The sequence below is a fragment of the Syngnathus floridae genome, chromosome 10 (assembly GCF_059516105.1).
Source record: "Syngnathus floridae isolate MCC-2025c chromosome 10, RoL_Sflo_1.0, whole genome shotgun sequence".
Taxonomy (NCBI): Eukaryota; Metazoa; Chordata; class Actinopteri; order Syngnathiformes; family Syngnathidae; genus Syngnathus; species Syngnathus floridae.
In genome coordinates, this window is record NC_142422.1 from 3,342,501 (window position 1) to 3,363,589 (window position 21,089).

A 21,089-nucleotide genomic window follows, 5' to 3' on the forward strand; every position below is an offset into this window, starting at 1 on the left:
AAAAGCAAACTAAAAGGATTTATGACCGACTGACCTCATTTTTCAAGTTTCTATGGTTACACAGACATGCAAACAATAAAATACACAGAACGCTTTAACTGTTTATTATGCCATATACAAAATAGAAACCGATTAGATAACAATTTTTACATACACCGAAAATAAGATATATGCTTGTAATGTAACGTGGAATAAATACTTTAAAGAATTGTTGATATTGCAGCTTAAATATGAAGTAACACGGTTGTGCTTATTGCAGAACTGGAGTGTAGTTACAAAAACAGTAAGAAGTAAAGTGCAAGCAAACTCTCCGGCACTAAACATCCCTTTAAAAAAAATAATAACAAAGGCTCCCTCAAATCAGCCTTTTGGAAAAATAATAAAATAGGAGGAGAATGAAATAGAGTGTTGTAAAATGTGCAGGATTTACCATGAAAACAATGACGAAACCTCTTTGCTGTATTTTACATTTAAATTAATTTACATTAGTAAATTACTTAACCAGATTATTCAATGTATCAATATTTTACAAAGTGATTGGAGTTCTTTATAAAGATCTTGATAAGATCCGGTTAAATCAATTAATCTGTGGAATTTTAAAAAACACAAACTCTTACACACAGATGACATACTTTTAGGATTTTAAAGTATCTTTCCGTTTTCAGCTTCGGGTTCCAAATTTTTAGTTTTGACCAAAATTTTAAATTGTCGGTACATCTCTATTCTTATATGTCATTTCTGTTCTTTGGAATCCACCCCCTTGAAGGGAATATTTTCAGCTAAGGATCTTGCGGCACAAAATAAAATTGTAACAGTGTTTTTGAAAACAAAATAAAGTGTGTGAGACTGTATCGCACAATGATACACAAAAATACAATCTGCAACTACAAAAAAGTCGCGTTTTCTTGTGTACAAGCATGCTTCTGTCCTCATAAATATTTGTAAAGTCAGATATTAAAACATATGAACAAGAGTGTGCGTGTTTACTCTTCCTGCTGCTGCGCTCCGATCACGTGAGGGTTGAACTGAGAGACGATGATGGTGATGTCATCGCGGTACATACGTGCCAGCTCCTCGGGCAGCGACAGCATCTTGGAGAGCCTCTCGTGGTCGACGGTGCCGAACTCGTTGTTGCCCACGGCGTGCCGCATCAGGTAGGTGGCGGCGTTCTGGTCCTCGAAGGCCGACGACGTGCGAGCCTTGCGTTCCTCCAGAAGCCCTTGCATCTGTCCCAGGGTGACCTGGTAGCCCCCCACTGTGAGCGGCTGCTGCTGGTGCACGCCGGTTAAGTACTCGCCGACGATGCGCACCACTTCCTGTCTGTGGAGAGTCTCCCAAAGGCCGTCAGAACCGATCACCTGCAGAGTGTTACAATTAAGGTACATGGAGATAATGCCGTCCCAAACAAACAACGATTTTGTGAAGTGCATTAGCACCACCTACAGGACTGGAGTGGTATGTGACAAGCAGACTTTTCAAAGCAAATTGGTGGGACATGTTTAGGATGCTTTGGTGATGGAGCAAATTTTGTGTATGAGTACTAGATGGAGTGGAAGTCTTAACTCACCAGGAAGCGATCCTGCGGTCTGAGCCGGTGGTAGGTGATCTCGGGCTCGGCCGTCAGGTACGGCGGCGTGTGGTAGTTGGGCGGTATGAACTTGGTGTGCTCGTTTTCATGCAGCTGATCGGGCCCTGACTCCAGAACTCGTTTCTGGAGCTCGATGCCCCACTTGAACTTCACGTCACCAAATGCTCGGAAGGGCATGAGCAAGCCCAGCAAACGGTCCTGAGTGTGTGTGTGTGTGTTGGTTATTAACACAATGAGCAACAAAATCAAATTGTACGAGGAGTTGTACCTGTCGTATCACCGTCTTCCTCTCTGAGGGCGGGTGTTCTGCACGAATCCGAGCCACCTCGTCTTCGTTCTGGGCACAGTGGTCATGAGAGAGCGTGTGAGCGGTAAAGGAACCGTCCTCCTCCTGCACGCCAAGCACTGCCCGAGCATCTCCGGCATTGGCTATATACCTTTAGGACGAGAGCGCTTTATTACGTATGTCACATAGTAAAGTTGGCGTTTAGCTTGTATTTTATGTCTCAATTATGTCTGGTGGTTAAAGTTTTGACATTTGTTGTTATTCGTACAGGTCTGCTCCATCGACGTGAGCCACGCATGCCGTCGCTCCAGAGAAGGCCACTCTCAGAACCCAGTAGTGCAGGAAAGCATTTGGATCTCCAACCTGGCAGACCAGACCATATTTAAAAAAAATTATAAAACATGTCAATAAAAAGAAATGTAGTATGCCTCACCTGAGCCTCCAGAGAAATATCATTGTCCAGCCTCTTGAAGGCGTTCATCAGAGCCTCTCTGGTGTCAGGGACATCCCCTGGGCTGAGAGCAGAAAAAAAATGGTGCAGGATTAGTCTACCTAACGTTTTGCCCACCATAACATTTTGCCCGCACGTCTTACTTGGTGAGATCGATGAGCTCCTGCCAGTATGTACGGAGGCTGTTGAAGTAGAGCGTCTGAGCCTCCCTGCTGAAATAATCGTTGGGGTGCTTTTGCCACTGCAGGATGGGACTGAGCGCCCGGCCCGCCTCCACCGCCGCTTCCAGCTCGCACAGCGTGTCGTGCGGCAGCAGGGACACGGCGATGTAGTAGAAGAGCCTCTCGCTGAGCGCCTAATGGAAAGCAACGTCTTGTTACATCTTACGTAAGACCACACGATCGCTGGCTACAATAATTAAAGCTGCTTGGGTGCATCTGGAAACTATTTACGGCACTTCACTTTTTTCCACATGAAGTCACAGCCTTTTTCCAAAATAGATTCATTTAAGTTTTTTCCACAAAATTCAACACATGAATCAATAAAGAATTGTGCAAAAATACTTCTGAACATGTGACATTTAAAAAAAAAAAAAGTCATGTTGGAATAGTAGTTGCACCTGTGCACAAGCACATCCAGCGTGGCCATCAAACACGCCCAGCAGCATTCCTCTCGTCTGCAGACATGTCGCTGCACTGCGGCGGTCTTCTATGGGAGCGTTTGCAGGTAGCTGATTGCTGTCAAAGCCCATCACGGATGATAAGTTCTTGCCATCAAACTCAGGCACCTACAAGCAAATTCCAGCAATTATTTCACACGGAGATAAGGTGAAAGCGTTTTCCAGCCAACCTTGAAGCTGTACTCGTTGGCTTTGAGGATGGAGTTGACTTGAGGTGGAGTGAGGATGTAGCTGTGAAGTGCGGAGGTGGTCTGGTGACATCTTGAGGGAGTGTGACTCATGTGAGAAGGACGTCGAGGAGCGGAGGAGCCCAACTGGGGCCGGCGGTGCTGGCATGGTAACAGATTGGAGGACAAGACCTTTGCCCGAGGCAAACTCTTCAACAGCTGTGACATCACGGGCATGGCAGATGGAGCACTGCAGACGTGGAAGTCCAAATGTTAGAAAACCACAAAACTGTTTCTTCTGTGTTTGTTCTCATTAGGCTCCAACCCCATCACAGCATTTGAAGTTTTATTACACTATATAAACAAAACACGAGACAAGCACTGACACACAGTAACTTAATACTTTATGGCTTAAGTTGCAAGCAAGTATGGGTCAGCAGACCTGCTCAAAATAGCTTGACGTTTGGATGGTGAGAATTTTTTTCTGCAGTCTTAAGTTGGTGGGTTGGCGTTTGCTTTGGATCAGAGTTCCATGTTACATAATTCAAGGTATGTTAAAGCATGCAGAGACTGCAGAAATAATCATCTCTACGAGGGGTCCGTAAACACAACACGAAAGGGAGTCATGTTGATCACAGTAGCTGGGGCAAAGTTGCCATATTTGTTGACATCACAAGCCTCACCCAGCTAGCGGCGAGGGTGGTGTCGGAGAAACACAACAGCACTTACAACACAAGAACGATTGCACAAAAATGTCTGATAATTGCAAAATTCAACTAGGTTAAGTCATCGATTAGCTTGTAAATGCGCCTAACCAAAGGGCAGAGATGCCAAATGCTAAACGTAATGAGGGTTACACCCATCATGACAGTAAAATATAAAGGGCATGATTTAACTTGGCTTGATTATTTCTTTTTGAATGTAACTGCATAATGTTGCATGCATAATACGCACCTGTACTTTCGGATATAAAAAAGTTATTAAAGCTCATGGCTCGAGTCCGAGCACTGCAAACAAAACGACGTCGTTGTTCACCAGCGCCGCACCGCACAGTGGACGCTGATTGGCTGAGCGCCGTGGCCCCGTCGGTGACGTCATACAGACAAATAAAACTGACTTTCAAAATAAAACGCTTTAAAATAAAACTTTTATCAGATCGACAGGGCACATCGCAAGAATATTTAGGATTGCCCTCACTCATAGACACAAAAAAATGAAATAATAGTAGGGAAAACACAGTGTATTAAAATTAATATAAAATATTTTAATCTAAAAAAATACATTTACAAGAAAAATATATACAAAACAGGGGACAGATATGTAAAAAACAACAAACACCTAACATAATTTACAGTTTTACAACACGGCCACTTTAAATGATCATATCAAAAATCTGTCATCCACCAAAGTTTTGTTGACGAGGTTCCTCCTTCCAAACGAATTGCGAATCCGTTCAAAGATCTGTTAGGAATAAACAAATATTTGATTATAATGATGAGGCACCAACTTTAAACTGTACTTTTCTGTACACGCCCAAAATACTGACCATTTGCTCTAAGTACGTAAGGACGGCAGCAAGCACAAAGTTCTGAGAGGCGAGGTCGACGACGCAGAAGAACAGCGTGTCGAAAATCAGCAGAGTGCCCTCATTTCCATAAAAGAGTACATCAGCAAAGGAGTGACCTTCATCTGTGGTGACAAACAGACATTATCTATGCAAGCAAGCATCAGCAACTCTACACCATGTTCAAATCACAAAAACATCACCAGCTCAGTGGCCTTGTGTTTGAGTGCCCGCCCTGAGAGTGGGAGGTTGTGGGTTCAAACCCACAGCCGGGTCATACCTAAGACTCTAAAATCGGTACTCATTTCTTCCCTGCTTGGCACTCAGTGTAAGGGGTTGAAATGGGGCCTCAGCTCCCCAAATGATTATATTCAAGATGATTATGTTCATCTTATTGTCAATTATTTTACTGGTTCTTTTATCACAAACAAATGATTTAGGTTTCATGGCCTGACATGTTTCGGCTAGTGATAGCTAGTGATAGCCGAAACATGTCAGGTCATGAAACCTAAATCATTTGTTTGTGATAAAAGAACCAGTAAAATAATCGATCACCAAATGATTCCCGAGCGCGGCACCGCTGCTACTCACTGCTGCCCTCTGGATCAAAATCACACGGGGATGGGTTAAATGCAGAGGACAAATTTCACCACACCCAGATGTGTGTGTGACGATCATTGGGACTTTTTAACTTGAACTTTTAAGTTGCTACCATTATAAAAGATGCTCTTATCATTCGGTTCAAGGAACTCCATGCCCATGACTCTCTCCAATGCCAGTTTGTCCCTCACAATGTAATCCATGTCAGGGTGAGCCTGAAGAAAATAAAACAGCAATTTAAAAAAAAGGAACAGTTTAGACTAGAAACAGTAGAATAAAATGGAAGAAACAATAATAATTTATAAGGGTGACTAACTAACATGATCTATGACAGATCCCAAGAAGTGGTTCATGGTTTGGTAGGCCCGAATGTTTTGGTCTGACTGGTTGAATGAGGCCGGGTCCATGAGTCTCGATGGTCCGTGTCGCTGCAAATGAATGAAAAAGCAAAACAATAAAATACAAGCATTGTATTTGACGACATTCCGAGTGGAGACAGGCACAAACCCTGGTGAAGGAGTCGCGTATCCTGTCGTAATGTGAGCGCAAGCGGCCGGAGAGGGCCACTTGGAAAGTCTGCATGTCCGTATTGGGCAGAAGACCTCTTTGGCCACACAGTGACTCCTTCACGTGGGAAAGATCACACGTAAGACGGATGCAAATTGTGGAAAATATCTAAAAAATAAAAAAAAAAGTGGACATACGGCTTCTCTCCTCAGGTTGTTGTTCATTTCTTCCATGTTTGTATCAGCGTGGCCGTGCACAGATCGCCCATGGATGTAGTAGCCAAAACAGCGCTGGGGTAAAAGCAGCACGGAAATCTGCAAAGACAAAACACACAAGTGAAATTTGCAATACAAGACAAGTAGCACAACAGCTAACTCACATTACTGATGGAGCAGAGATCCACAAACTGGCGAATTTTGTCTTCCACGAAATGCTCATAAAATACCGTGAAGAAAATCACCTGCACAGATACACGACAACATTCAGCGAAAGGTTAGCACCACATTAAATGGTCAATAAGAAGCAAGGAGGACAACCTGAAGAAGTCCAATGCAGAGCCAGAGTGTTGCTGACAGTCCATAGCGCATAATCAGGCTGTATGAAGGGATATACACCTGTGGGGGGCGCTGTAGAGTTGGCCAGGGGTCTCTCAGTGCTAAGCTGGAGAACCCTAACACCTAAACGAACCAATGCACGTATTAGCTCAGGAATGGCAATTGAAATAATTCAAACGTGAGACGCACTTCAAGGAAGAAAAGCACAGCCATGATCTGGAAAGTTGGGCGAATTTTACGGATGGTTTGGATCTCGTTCCACTCGTTGGCCACAAAGTAGGTCCTCCAGATGCTGACGGGAGAGGGATCACGTTTCTGCTGACCGTTGGCTGAAATAAAAGCATGTAGAATGAAGACGCAGAAAAATGGAGACGCTCTAAAAATATAATAGCGACAACAATTTTAACACCTGGCACATTTCTGTTTGCTTTAATGCGTGGCCTTTCCCAGTCAATGAAGAAGACGTCCAAAGATAATTGCACAATCAGCTTGTGGAGGAACTGCACTGCCTGGACAGCAGAAGAAGACATGATATGAGATGAAAGACGCCCTCTAGCGTTTGGAGTGAGTAATGCTCATGTAAACATTTGGTCTATTTGAACTGACTCACCTTGAGAGCAAAAGCGCAACAGATGTAGGTCACAAACTGCTCCTCTTGATGAGAAAGCGGCAATAAGACTGAGGCATTCTGTTGGGCCTAAAACAAAACGATTTTTTAAAATTAAGCTAAAAAAGAAATTGCACTATTTAGGTGGAATGCAATGAAAGGCACCTTGTAAAGGATGAGCCAGTAAAGTCCAGTTCCCACAGTGACGGCGAGGAAAACATTGGCCAGATCTCCAGCGTAAAACAAGAAAAACATCAGCATGGTCTGAAATCAAAGGGATCAGGATTTACACTCCCACAGGAGAGTCCGGATTTATGATGCTTTACCCTTAAGTCGACCACGGGTGAGGCGATCCTCCTCTTCCAGCTGACCGTTTTGAGGACTGACAAGAGCACGGCCAGACCAGCCAGCACACCCAGAGCAGTCTGTGCCACACACACACACAAATGGATAAGAGAAGAAGAAAAAAAGAGAAGAAGAAGAAAAAAAAACCAACAACTTTGGGTTTCATACTCACATCTGTCTTCAAGCGAGCCTCGTTCTGATCCATCTCATACTCCACAGAAAAGCTCATCTGCAGGAGGAGAGAGAAATGCCCTTCTTTCTTATCCATTGTTTACTGCACGGTATTTTTCTAAGAATTAATATTTGTCATTCGTGTCATTTTACATCCCATCGCCTTTTGAAAATGTGTGTGCGACTCACAGACACAGTTTGTGTGTCGACGTCAGCGACCAGGACATCTTTGTACTCCACCGTCATCAGTGGGGGGAACACCTGACCCTGTTGTGTGCCCGGAACCAAGTTGAACCTGTGCACATTCGCCCGTCAACATCCACCGAGCGCTTAAAACCACAAATATTTATTTCCACTGCATCTTCAGTGTCCACCTTATTTTCACAGCGTTGGCGACACGGATGACTTTAGGAAGATCCTTTGCGTTTTTTTCTCGGCCGCTCAACGCGTCGATGAGAAAGATACGCCGTGATAGGTACCAGTTGGTCATGCTTTCTGTGCACAGTGAGCAAAAACACAAGTTTTGCAACACAAAATCCCACACATGAGCTCACAACCACAAATCCCACCTTGGTTGATGAACTTTCCATTATATTGCTGGTTCAGAACCAATGTGGGCAAAGGGAGAAGTTTTCTGCTCTCCTCTCCACCGAGGTCCAGAAAGACATCATAAAAAAGCGGCTCGGGATGAGCACGGAGCAGGTCTGCGATTGAAAGATCACACTACACACACGGAATCAAAATCGAGAAATCAAAGCAAAGTGGACTGCGACGTGAACTGAGGCTAACTTACGTTTTCTTGGTAAGCGGTGCCAAAACTGAAAGCTGACATTCGTTTGATGGGTGTTTCTGGACAAATCTAAAGCAGATATTTTTTTAGAATCAATGCATCTGACTCAAGAGTCTTGAAAAATGAATCACATCAAAATATTTTATAATGTAAGGCCAGGTCTTACCTGAAGATTAGCTCCTCCGATAGTTTCCCATCGAAGGAACTCGCCTCTGACGTTATAAACGGCAGCGAGCAGCTTAATGTCCGTGTTCTGTCAAACAAAAAAAATGAACCGAATTATTTCCCATAGCGTTATAATTTAATTAATTTCATCATCTACCTTGTCTTTTCCTCTGAAAACAAAGCTAACCGGGACAGGATCGCTCTGAAGCACTCGACTCGCCAATCCCGGTTCGTCGCCGTAGTAAAGCCATGGTAGATTATGTCTCCTGGAAAAAATAATATTTAACGCTGCCAGGGTGGTCTTTAGATGCCGCGTCCTTATAATTTATGCAATTGAGCACCAGTAGGAGATGTCTTGAGTGGAGCTAAAAGCGGCCTGTGATCTGAAGACGGCGTTAAAGATGCCGCAGGCATCAACGCTCACGCCGCTGAAGGAGTGCATGTTCATCACGCACATGTTGCCCAGGGCTTGACACGCTGTCAGGTTGGACAAGCTCTGTTGACAAGAGCATTTGGTGACATGAAAGCTCATACAGGGCAATTAGAGAAAGTGTCAAATTACAAGGCAGGCTGCTGCGGATGAGTAGAGATTCTTGAGGAACCAGGCAGACACCATGCTGAACTTCTGGAAGTGGGACAGAAACAAAATCAAAAATGATTCAAAGGTTTCCTTGGTGGAGGTAACAAAGATAGGTGTACTTACCAACTGAGCAAAGTTGACACTGGGATTGACATTAGTGGAAAGACTTCCTGGTGGGATACACAACCCACCTGCCTGGAAATAAGATAAAAATATATCAAAGAATACAAATATAAAATATATGCATATTTTAAAATAAATATCTGGAATTGCATGAGCTCACCAGAAAAGAGGGAGGGTTACACACACAGGAGCTTTTGATGAAGGAAGCCTGACATCTCTCGCACCTAAATGACAACACATATAGGCAGCTAATTTAATGACAAATAATCATATTAAAATTATTATGACTTAGATGATGTACCTGTCTCCGTTGCTGTTGGGCACTGAGAAAGCGGATCCATTTCCATTACACATCTCGCATGTGGCTTCATCCAAAAGGTTTCCACTGACATCCCTCTCCACTGGAAAAAAACAAACATATGTAAGCAAGTAAAAAAAAAAAAAAAGCAATACTTTTCATCTGGTCAGATATTTTACTCACCGAGGATATGTCTTGGAGGGCACTGGCACCGGCCCTCATCAGTAGCACTACCTGGGCAACGAATGCACCCAAAACCATCTTGAGTTACTGCCTGGAATCCAACCAGAAAACTTTAGACAAACAAGTTTATGTGATCAATATAATATAATGAACAGTACTTACAGGCTTTTCTTCTGGACAGGCCTCACAAGCAATGGAGGTCAGGTCAGTCGTGATTGTTCGGAATCCATTTTGGCAAATGCAACTCAGTCCTGGAAAAGATATGATCATTTGAACTAATAACTTAACAAAGTCGTTAACTTTAACTTAATAATTCAAGATGAATAATGTCACAAATTGTTATTGGGACCGTTTATTTTTACAGGTAAGCAGTTACAGGTAAACTGGAGGACTTCTCCTGACAGCTAACTACCCCTAAACTTTATTTAATAGTATTTGCAGTATTTGAAACAAAATTAATGAAACATTTGTGTTTAAGCGAGACTAACCTGTTACTTGCAGTATTTGAAACAAAATTAATGAAACATTTGTGTTTAAGCGAGACTAACCTGTTACGCTGCGTTGTTGATTTTCACCACAGCTAACACACGACAAACTGGAGATGTCGAAGTATTCTTCCACATTGCAGTCTGACGGAGATTGAAAAGGAATTATATACTGCTGGCATAAAACGGGATTTAAATGCACAGAAAACAATGTAAAAATAAATTTGTAGCTGCTAATAATAAAAAGTAGCATCCCGGTCGCCATGGTGTGCTGCAGTGTCTTTTTCGTTTGCGGCTAGCTTTGAGCCTTGTGGAGCACTAGCGCCGTCTTGTGGTTGGAGATAGGGCGTACCTTTATTTGTCTGCTCTGAACAATCACAAACACAATTCTTGGTGTTCATCAGTTTTTATTTTTTAATTTTGTAAATGTTATAGTTATTATGAATGTAAAAAATAAATAAAATGAACAACATTGAAGACTTTCCATGGAAATTACATCAGAAATCGCTCATCCACCTGCGTCTTGTAGGCAAGGTTCTTCTTTCCAAAATGGATGCGAATCTTTCGGAATATCTGCATGGAAGTCATTGATTTAAACACCAGTGTTCTTTTTCACACATGCATTCCATACTCACCTTTTGCTGGATGTATGTCAGCAGTCCTGCGAGTACAAAATTCTGACATGCAAGGTCAGCAACGCAGAAGAACAACGCATCAAAAACCAGCAATGTACTTTCGTGTCCATGAAAAAGGACATTGCTGAAACTGTGGGCTTCATCTGCAGGGACAAAGATATACAGTCTCCTCCAAAAGTACTGGAATAGCAAGGCCAGTTCGACCATATATTGACAAACATAAATATACTACCACAGGTTACTACCATTATAAAAAATGCTCTTCTCAATTGGCTCAAGGAACTCCATGCCCATGACACGCTCCAATGCCAGTTTGTCCCTCACATAGTAATCCATGTCAGGGTGGGCCTGAGAGGACCAAAACATCATGAGATGAACAAATGATAATTGCACTTATTGCATTTATATTTGTGTGCCACGAACATGATCGATGATTGATCCAAGGAAGTGGTTCATGGTGTGGTAGGCCCGAATCTTTTGCTCCCACTGGTTGGCTGAGTGGGCTTCCATGAGCCGTGTTGGTCCGTATCTCTGGATGTAGAAGACGCAGTGAGGAATTGCTGTATTTTTTTTTTTTTTCTCGTGGGAGACGTGTACAAACCCTGGCAAAGGACTCGCGTATCTTGTCGTACTGTGAGCGTAACCGTGTGGAAAGAGCCACCTGGAAAGTTTGCATGTCCGTGCTGGGTAGAAGACCTCTTTGGCCACACAGTGACTCCTTGACAATATGGACGCAATAGGAATGTGAGTGGAGCACGAAAGCCATAAAAATGGTCGCTAAGCAAACATACAGCTTCTCTCCTGAGATTTTGACTCATTTCCTCCATGTTGGTGTCAGCGTGACCGTGCACGGAACGTCCGTGGATGTAGTAGCCATAACATCGCTGCGGTAAGAGCAACACTGAAATCTGTAAAAACAAAAAACACTTAAGGGAATCCAAGTAAACAGATACAGAGATGAATTTTAACTTACGTTGCTGATTGAGCAGAGATCTGGAAACCGACGGATTTTGTCAGTTACGCAAATCTCGTAAAAGACAGTGAATATGACCTGAGTGGAGAAAGAGGGATGAATTGATTATAATAATTAATTGACTGGATATTTTTCAAAAGTTGTTCAATTCAAAAAGTAAAAGTCACATGACACACATTCAGGAATTTTGGAATCATTCAATTTGTTTCCCATGTAAAATATATTTTTCTGTAAATTTCTAAAAATTAATAAAATTTATTTAAAAAAAATCATATAACATTTTAATTATTTATTTATTTTACATTTTTTTTCCAACAGTATTTGCTCCTGTATGCTTCACTTTTTCAAATGGGAAAGTCAAACGAAAACCTGGAGAAACCCAATGCAGAGCCAGAGTGTTGATGCCAGACCATAGCGCAGAATTGTGCTGTAAGAAGGTTTGTCGTCCATCTGTGAGGAAGTCTTCAAAAGCGTCCGGGGCTCCTTAAGTGTGTATTCAGAGAAACCCAACACCTTGACGGCATTAAAAAAACGATGAGCAAAAACAGACAAAAGCTGCATGTGGCGTGTGACATACTTCAATAAAGAAAAGCACAGCCATGATCTGAAAGGTCGGCCTGGTCTTGCGGATGGTCTGGATCTTGTTCCACTCATTGGCCACAAAATAGGTCCTCCAAATACTAACAGGTGTAAGATCCTGTTTCTGTTGACCTCTGGCTGACAAGAGCAGGGCACACAGTGAGCAGCCTGAGAAAAAAAAATGCTAGCAAAAAGATTTCCACCTGTGACCGTCCGGCTGGTTGTGGTTCGAGGCTTCTCCCAGTCAATGAAAAAAACATCTACAGATAACTGCATGATCAGCTTGTGGAGGAACTGCATCGCCTTGAAGGACAAAGTTTTTATCATTATCAAAATATGTATTAAAAATCTCTATTGCTGGTCGGGTCAGGAACCCCACACTGATTCCCATGACCTTTGACCCCCAATTTGAACATCTGCACATCGTCATCAATCATTAACTGACTCACCTTGAGCACAAAAGCGCAAATAATGTATGTGGCAAAATGTTTTTCCTGATGAGGAAGTGGCAGTTCCATATCCACTTGCTGTTGGGCCTAAATAAATAGAAAGAATAATTAATCTGAAATTAAAAACAATATCAAATAAACATCCATCCAACCTTGCAAAGCATAAGCCAGTAGAGTCCAGTTGCTAAAGTAACAAGAAAAAAAACATTGGCCACATCTCCAGCGTAGAAAAACACAAAGGTCAATATAATCTAAAAAAAAATAAGAAAATAATAACATTATCATCAAGTTTCACATCACCAACTGGAAAATTTGTGATGTCACACAAGCTTTACCTTCAAGTCGATGGTCACTGAGTCGGATCTCCTCTTCCAGCTGATTGTCTTCAACAGCGACAAAAATATCACCAGACCAGCCAACACACCCAAAGCACTCTGCAAAAAACAATTGCCGATGCTAAGTAGCTAAGCAGACTTTATTCCCCTCTGATACAGTTAACATTAAAAAGTATAAATGATAATATTTTATATTATATGAATATTTTTACAGCTTAATACATAATAGTTGGGGATATTGATTTGAGTGTCATTTTTGGGTGTGGGGCCTCCTCACATCTATAACATGGGCTTGGTAAATCACCACATCCTTCCGTTGTGTCTGCAAGAGATAGAAAAAAAAAGGAAGTGAGAGTAACTATGCCCCATACGAATGAAATATACAACACGGACTCACATTTTCGAATAAAATGCTGACATTTGGGTTGGAAGGCGCATCCATTTTGTAATAGACCAATGTCCACTATTTGATGCGTATGCACGGAATCATATTAAAATTATGATGGGCTTCAAAGGTACGCATATTAAAGTGACACCACATCATACAGGATCAACATGGCACTGTGATGCTGAATGAATGTTATGTTAGCGCAACCAGGATAATAATCAGTTTTAATAAACTCACAATTTCGTATATATTTTTTGTCTTAATATAGATAAAGTTTTTAAATCTATCGGAAAAAAATGTTTTTAAAACTCTAAACTCTGTTCTGGATTTCCCTAAAATAATAGCAAGTGTGCGATTGTTTATGAATGTTTGGAAAAAAGAAGACAGCTAATGTGTTGTTAAATTTAAAAAAATGAATAACTTAATAGTGGAAATTATTATGAATGTTTTGAACAACTGAGGTCACAAAACTTTATTGTTTATGACAGCAGTAATAGGAAATTATATCACAAGGCTTTATTTTTATTGTGATGAGATGAGGAAAGCTACATGGAAATTAATATTTTCAGAATTTCAGAGAAGCGATATAGAGACAAGGCAGCCGTTAATGCCAAAACCAAGGATGCAATTCAGTGTTTTGTGAAGCGTTCCAGACTTGAGTCTATAATTTACATACAAAGCATTTGTTTCAGATGTACTGCAATTATTTTCTGTATAAAAATTAAATTTGGTGTTCAAAAAGTCTTTTTTCAAACTTGAGTCTTGAAAAAGAGGGCGTCGTCTTATAATCAGGGTCGTCTTATATTCGGGTCAATACGGTAATTTCCTTCAAAGAAGCACAGCATGGTTCGACCAGGTACCTACACCGGATGAAATGGTTCATCCTCACGCCATTGATAGTGACGTAAAACGTTGTTCGACCAATCACCGTGCATCAATGGAAAGGCGCAAACTGGGCGGCATTGAATGCATATTGGAGGCAGAGGCATGCAAGACGCAGTTTCAGACTTTAAGAAGCTCCATGCGCACGCACCTTAAGTAAATACGGTCAGTATTTCTCAAGTCAAAATTAATCATAACCTTCTTTCTCGGGTTTTTTACTTAACTATTTTGTTTTTTACAGAGCACGCTTCTTGGGGGGGACATGACCAGCATTGTGAGGCTTAAGGGGCTCGATGAGAAAGCGAACGCCAAGGACATCCGGCACTTTTTCCCACGTTTGCACATACCTGACCGCGGAGTTTGGATCTGGATCCTGGGAGGACCACATCACGAGGCTTTCATAGCCTTCAAGTCTGAACGCGATGCACGACGCGCCGTTCGCCACAGCGGACGTTCTCTAAAAGGATCCAAGGTGAATATACGCTTGAGTAGTGTTTCAGAACTGGAACATAAAGTAAAATACTATGAGAAGAAGAAGCATTCAACTTCCCATTTTCTACCACGTGAGAAAGTGAAGGTCCTTGGGCAAACTTCTCCACGTGATACTAGAATTGCGTCTGCAAATTCTACCCCAATTTCACCACCACAAGAGCCTAATGGAGATGTTTTGGATAATCCAAGTGATAATAAAATCCACGTAGATCCAATTCCCAATGGGTGCCTAAAGACCATTGAGAAATCTTGTGATCCCAGGATAACACGTATACAAGACAGGCCATGTGATCCGAGAACAATACCCATTCCCAATGGATGCCCACAGATGTTAGAGGTGTTACCTGATCTATTGTCACCTATTGTTCCCAGTGATTTCCAACATACACCCGATAAGCCACATTCCCCCCAAATAGAGAATTGTGATCAACCACAGCTTTTCCAAAAAGGATTTCTTCTCGGCGTCCGTTCGGTGCTAGAAAATCTTCAGTCCTACCCAAGTAAGCAACGAGAGATTTTAGGGGAACAACATCGACGAGAGGACGGAAATATAATTGTGCCAGATCCGCAAAAATCCGGGCCAGGCTACGTGAGGCTGTTCGGACTGCCGGCCTCAACGACAAAAGCAGATATTTGTTCTTTCTTCAAAGGGCTAAAGGTAGCAGAAGTTGTAGTCAATATGAAGCTGGAGCACCGTCACGTGTGCCTCGTGAAGTTTGATGATATGCAAGATGCTGTTGATGCGTTGCATTTCAACAACCAGTATATGGGCCCAATTTGTGTGGAAGTACGCAAAGCCACGGAGATGATATGGAACCTAGCAGTGTCAGAATGCGAAAACACTTGCCACAAGGCCGAGAAGGACTCGAACACGGCAAAACACAAAGTCGGATTGGAGGAAGAATACAATTATCCCAAAAAGCCTAGACTGTACATTCCACGTGACAAGTATATTGTCAAAGTTAGCAATTTCCCTCTATATACAACAAAGACTGATTTACAGCAAGTGTTTCAATGTGAAGAACTCCAAAATAAATACAATATACAACATCTACTGGACAAGAACGGCCAAAGAACAGACACAGCTTTTTTATTTTTAAACCAGACGGCCAATTATGAACATGTGATGTCTTGCGATGGCAAGCTGGTTAGCGCAGCCCCCATTAAGGTGTCAGCAATAACCAGAGGTGAGATGATGGAACTGAAAAGGAGCCAGAGATGGCCTCGCAAAAGGACATCCCACGAAAATGGAGTGTTGGAAAAGAACCTGGATGCTGAAAGTGCCTGATGGTTCAAAACATGACTGGAAATTTTTGAAGGAAGGCCTGATCCTTAAGGTCTCAGACAAATGTAGCGTTACGACAGATGATATAATTTCAAGGGATCGTGGCAAAGGTTCTTGCACGGCCATGTTGCAGTTGAAATCCCCAAAACTTGTTTAAACTACGTTTTTTTGTACTGAATGATTGCAAACTTTTTTATTTCTATTCCCTACAGCAGCTTCCATGGACACATGTATATTCTAATCTAGCAAGTAGAGAACTGGATCACCCTCATGTATTTTTTTTTTTTTTTATTGCACTCTTAAAACTTAACAAAATTAGAAAATCTTTTTTAAGTAGAGTTTTTCTTAAGAGAGTTCAAAATAAGTCAACAAAGGGAATGTATCCACTTTGGAATAAAGCAAAAATTGTTTCAAAACAATCACACCAAATGGACACACAGTGAAGACCAACATCTTGATGTTGCATCACTTCTAGAATCTGTGGGAACCCTCCGAGAACCAAGGCTGACCTGTAGAGGTTGAAATAAAACCGGATGGAAGGATAATTAATGTTAGTTGTTAACATCTGATGTTGAATACAGTTCTATTTTCTGACTTTGAATAAAGTGTGGTGAAAAGCTTCACTCCGACTGGTCGTGTACCTTTAGGTAAGGCTCGAGAGAATCGATCACTGCTTCTTGGCAGACTGGAGGACGGCGATGACGAGAAGTTTGAGCTCTTTGAGAAGCTACTCGAACCCTGTGGAGATGTGACGGGATTTAGATTGTATATTGGATTTACGCCAGTGTTGCTCCTTACCTCTGGCGCTACAGTCTTAAGTCTGTACTCCATCAGCTGCTCTGTTAGCTTCTGGGTCACCTTCAGCACCAACTGAGCATCGCTCTCATTCTCTATCTGGAAGGTCTCCTGAAAACAAAAACACCATTATCATTTTTGAATACCGATTCTGAGAATTGGCATGAAGTCCCGCACCTACCAGGTATTGAAACAGTTCATTTGGATCACAGATACCAGTAGTTTGCGGTGATTTGGTGGGGCTTGGTCTGTCAAATGGTTTCTTCAAGGGCCTGTCCAATAAGCTTGGAGGCATCTTGATCTGGGATCCTGGGTACTCGTCGCGAACCATTGGGCCGGCGTTAAAACGATCACGTCCATCTTTTGGGCCAAAATCGTCGCTGGGCCTACGCGGATACGGTCTTGAACCCCTGTCGGTGTTTGGGAAACGTTCCTTGCGTGAAACGGGTCCAAAGTTGGAAGGCTCGAATTCCTCCGAATTAGAGTCTCGGAAACGTGGCTCGGGTACAAAGCAGTCGAAATCGGTCGGCTCGTAGTCATCGCGACACTCATTGTAAGGACCTTCGTCGGTGGGGAACTCGTCATCAAACGACTGGTCATTGAACATTGGACCTGGAAAAGCAGAATCGGGTTTACTGGGACGACACGACAAGACGTAGTAAAGGGCTCAATAAAAAACGGAACCCACCAAATTGTCGTCCATTTGGCCCCATGGTGTTTTCTGGTTCGGGCAATGGCTTTGGTTCAGCGGTTGCTGAGAACAGACAAAACGTAGACTCAACTATTTAGAACTCGGAAAATATTAAAATAAAATAACCCCTTACCGAGTCCTTGGCACGCCGGCACGTGATAGGGCTCCTTTATGACCACCTAAAGCATCACCAAAATAAATTTAAGATGCAAATGAACTTGAGATTCTTTCAATAGTGACTTATAAATCACAACCGACCTTGATTCGACCCCTCGGCCTCCTTTGGCCGATTTCAGCCGCAGCTTCCCTAATCATTTTTCTCACAGCGGGGTCTTTGGAGAGTTCTTCCTGTTCCCAAGGGGCTTTGTCAGGATGAAACTTTTTCTGTATATACAAGACAAATGTTAGACAGGTAACACTAAATGGAGATAATAGCAGCCATGGAATTACGCCCGACGACTCACCATGTACGTGAAGTTGTGTTGCGCGCTTTTTACGTGAGCGATCATGTCGTGCTGCACGCGGGCCACCCTGCAAAGCTTGCACTCGTAGTGCGGCTGGACAGTTTTACTGGGGCTGCGGTACTCCCACACATATTCGAGACCTAAAAACATTTCATTTTTGACCACCAAGAATATTTGGCCCCAACGGTCACAGTCGATGGATGGAAATCTTACCGAGCAAGATGATTGGAAGAGTTTCTAATTGTTTTTCTAACGATGGCACAGTCTGGAACGATGTTCCTCTGACATAGACTGACGAAATACAGGAGCAAAATTAAAAGGTGCTGAACTCGAAAAGGCATCACACAGGCTTGATGGTGGTTGTAATAGTAGAGAGAATGGACGCAAACATTTGTTGACAAATTTGTATAATGGAGCAACTGCTTTAAGGCAGTAATGTCCAAAACTGGGAGAAAAAAAAAAAATATATAAGATGGCGGGGGAAACAGGATTGTAGTTCGGGGGTTCCACGTAGTGGTCAGAGCCGTGTCACTGTGCAAAAACCTGCCGCACAGTTGTACTTTCGAAAGTGGAAAAATTCACGGGTCGACTTTGGTCGCGCCATTCCGCGACGATCATTCACAGAGAACAGACGCACAGGAAGAAGGTGGAAAAATACTGGCATTTGTTTGTCAGGTTGCCATTGACCCACATCAAGACACAATTGGCGGCCTTGTGATTGCTCAGCTCAAGCGCTGTCCTGATTTAGGCTTAAACCAACACGACGCTCTGGTTGAGAGGTCAAGGGTGCCAACCTGTCACTACTCTTAGGGCTCTCCAAGAGTGAGGTTTGGCTCGTCTATTTCCACACAGGACGAGCTAGCATCCATTAAGCCGCTTAGGCAATTAGCTTTGAGTGAAGCAAAAATATATCTATCGATATATAAAAAAAAAACAGCATACCTGATTTGCAAATTTACAGGAGAGCAGTCTACCATAATAATGTAAATTTATGATACTTTGCATTCCTGCTACAGATTATTGCTCTCCTTTGAACAATATAGCATTAGATGGCATACAACAGGTCCTATAGCTGAGAGTTTTAGAGAGGGGTGGACAGGCCACCAACCATGATATGAAGACGAGACAACAAGGTCTCAAGCTTCAATTCTCTCAGCCCAGGCATATGGAAGACTTACCTATTGTGTTAGAGTGCTGTGGGCGGTACATGCCCTGGCAAGAGGGAGGGGGAATAAGTCCACATGAAGGAGAGAGACACAGAATTAGTGACATGGCGACACGTTGCTCCGGATGGAACGTCTCGCGATGTGATGACACCCCAACATCAGCGGTGTGCAAGTAGCCACAAGTCAGTGTGAATTCTCATCAAGTGAGAACCTGCATTGGGTGTCAGGTAAACCAAAAGATTAACTGAATGGGTATTAAGGCTAATGGCCACTGTAAAGACAGGCCAAGACCTCAAACCCATTCCCAAAAGGTATGTCGAGGGATTTTTTTTAGGAGGGGACAAAATCTCCCCCATTTCAGCTTGTTTGAATGCATTCATCCATTTTTTTTTTATAGTGCTTATCCTATCCCAGCTGAGTTTAGGGGGAGAGGGTGGGTCCACCCAGGACTGGTCGGCAGTCGATTTACAGGGTACAAAAAAAGCATGTCAGCGGAAAAACATCAGGGTCTGAATCAAGATTCAAACCCCCAGGCAGACACCTCAACCACCAGGCCAAGTGCCTTCTTCTTGTTCCTTTCATCTGTGGGAATTGCAAACAAGCTGATGATTAAATAGGACATAATACTGAAATAAGATGTGCTCCAGTATAAAACTGGGATTCCATATTTGGAACCATATCCAATTTGATAACAGTAAGTACTCCTACACTGACTTTATTTTACCATTAAAGTCATTGTATCAAATGAGCGCAATTCTTTAATTGACTGCATACATTTTTTTTTTTAAAGGGACACTTGTAATGTTCCAAGTATATGGAAAAAAGTGCCTGCTCTTCATAAGGTCAACGTGCGGCCTCAGTTTGTTCGAACAGCACGGATAGAGCAGACTTAAAGAGGCATTATACGTATTAAGATAAAAGGTTGTGCATGTTTTTTTTCCCCCTTTCTCACAACAGTGACTTGAGTTCACGGAGTGAGGGGGCAGTGGAAATGTCACGACAGGTAAAATGTAAAATACATACGAGGGGATGATACATTAAAATGCCGGATAAGGAACATCGAATTGAGTTGAAAGACCCGTTGAAATACTTACCATGCCGTGTTTGTTTGCGTTCCAGAGCGGCGGGATGTTTTTATTGCCGAAAGCGTTGAAAGTCATTTCCTCGTTTTCTTCACTGACGTTGACATGAAAACATAGAAGAATAAAGTAAAAACATGGCAGCTATTTTAGGATTAAACGGATAAGCAGTATCGTACTATAATTGTTGTTATTATCTTCGACGTAGCTTCGTTTCGGCCCTCGAGTTAAGAAGATTACTTACGCATTTTGATAAAACAACACGAAAAGGCTCTTAATCACAACATATCGGCAAAATAACATCAAAATATTTACCTGAGATATTTGCAATGAAATGTTTAGCAACCGTGCGTGACTGATCCAAGTTAGCTAACAGGCACAATGGCAACTGGACGGGCAGCTTTATGAGACGACTTTGATGTGCCTGCTTAAAAACAAAACACAAATACAGTGTTGACCAAATCTACATAAATGCGAATCCTAAAATGAAACAATATTGATATACAAATGAAAATTAATATATATTTTCCTCCCGTTTTAAATATAAAAATCTGTAAAGAAATTTAATTATTTTGTCATTTACGGCATTTACGAGGACGACTATGTAGTGTTAGAATTATTCACCAAGACACACCGATTTCCTTAACCGAATAAGAACTGTGACTGATATTGGAAACGTTCATATTTTTGGTTCAATAATCAGATAATAAAATCACTTTTAATGTACTTCAAA

General features: G+C 42.2%; 5 protein-coding genes across 6 annotated transcripts; 1 reads left to right on the forward strand and 4 right to left on the reverse strand.

Annotated features, from left to right (window-relative positions):
• Positions 1-89: 89 nt before the first annotated feature.
• On the reverse strand, positions 90-4,248 carry pdp1 (pyruvate dehydrogenase phosphatase catalytic subunit 1). Its single transcript, XM_088388008.1, has 9 exons — positions 4,126-4,248; positions 3,175-3,421; positions 2,945-3,112; positions 2,469-2,680; positions 2,308-2,389; positions 2,143-2,237; positions 1,857-2,025; positions 1,568-1,786; positions 90-1,358 (listed from the first exon to the last, which is right to left on the reverse strand). The coding sequence occupies exons 2-9, from the start codon at positions 3,406-3,408 to the stop codon at positions 984-986; spliced, it is 1,554 nt and encodes a 517-aa protein (XP_088244134.1). The 5' UTR covers positions 3,409-3,421; positions 4,126-4,248; the 3' UTR covers positions 90-983.
• A 166-nt stretch (positions 4,249-4,414) lies between these two features.
• On the reverse strand, positions 4,415-10,461 carry LOC148391882 (meckelin-like). The gene is made up of 28 exons (XM_088388006.1): positions 10,207-10,461; positions 9,821-9,909; positions 9,659-9,749; positions 9,479-9,578; positions 9,338-9,401; positions 9,178-9,249; positions 9,037-9,099; positions 8,816-8,970; positions 8,632-8,740; positions 8,476-8,562; positions 8,313-8,378; positions 8,089-8,242; positions 7,894-8,014; positions 7,709-7,814; positions 7,521-7,577; positions 7,330-7,428; positions 7,169-7,267; positions 7,007-7,093; positions 6,806-6,905; positions 6,586-6,725; positions 6,379-6,519; positions 6,222-6,302; positions 6,040-6,156; positions 5,843-5,959; positions 5,656-5,763; positions 5,448-5,550; positions 4,718-4,860; positions 4,415-4,632 (listed from the first exon to the last, which is right to left on the reverse strand). The coding sequence occupies exons 1-28, from the start codon at positions 10,406-10,408 to the stop codon at positions 4,552-4,554; spliced, it is 2,952 nt and encodes a 983-aa protein (XP_088244132.1). The 5' UTR covers positions 10,409-10,461; the 3' UTR covers positions 4,415-4,551.
• Positions 10,462-10,536: 75 nt separating this feature from the next.
• LOC148391883 (meckelin-like) lies at positions 10,537-14,895 on the reverse strand. Of its 2 annotated transcripts, none has more exons than XM_088386336.1 (15): positions 14,732-14,895; positions 13,392-13,436; positions 13,115-13,213; positions 12,932-13,030; positions 12,780-12,866; positions 12,534-12,633; positions 12,329-12,468; positions 12,121-12,264; positions 11,752-11,829; positions 11,570-11,686; positions 11,380-11,496; positions 11,202-11,309; positions 11,024-11,126; positions 10,779-10,921; positions 10,537-10,716 (listed from the first exon to the last, which is right to left on the reverse strand). In XM_088386336.1, the coding sequence occupies exons 4-15, from the start codon at positions 12,941-12,943 to the stop codon at positions 10,636-10,638; spliced, it is 1,230 nt and encodes a 409-aa protein (XP_088242462.1). In that variant the 5' UTR covers positions 12,944-13,030; positions 13,115-13,213; positions 13,392-13,436; positions 14,732-14,895; the 3' UTR covers positions 10,537-10,635. The 2 variants fall into 2 exon arrangements, with proteins under 2 accessions (XP_088242462.1, XP_088242461.1); XM_088386335.1 differs by lacking the exon at positions 14,732-14,895 and adding an exon at positions 13,512-13,727.
• On the forward strand, positions 14,346-16,784 carry rbm12ba (RNA binding motif protein 12Ba). Its single transcript, XM_088386334.1, has 2 exons — positions 14,346-14,549; positions 14,626-16,784. The coding sequence occupies exon 2, from the start codon at positions 14,647-14,649 to the stop codon at positions 16,162-16,164; it is 1,518 nt and encodes a 505-aa protein (XP_088242460.1). The 5' UTR covers positions 14,346-14,549; positions 14,626-14,646; the 3' UTR covers positions 16,165-16,784.
• LOC148391885 (uncharacterized) lies at positions 16,435-20,783 on the reverse strand. Its single transcript, XM_088386337.1, has 12 exons — positions 20,672-20,783; positions 20,372-20,453; positions 19,290-19,323; positions 18,325-18,402; positions 18,112-18,251; positions 17,906-18,031; positions 17,781-17,826; positions 17,645-17,710; positions 17,138-17,568; positions 16,960-17,067; positions 16,803-16,899; positions 16,435-16,670 (listed from the first exon to the last, which is right to left on the reverse strand). Exons 2-12 carry the CDS (start codon positions 20,435-20,437, stop codon positions 16,633-16,635), a joined length of 1,230 nt encoding a protein of 409 aa, XP_088242463.1. The 5' UTR covers positions 20,438-20,453; positions 20,672-20,783; the 3' UTR covers positions 16,435-16,632.
• Between the last annotated feature and the right edge of the window lie 306 nt (positions 20,784-21,089).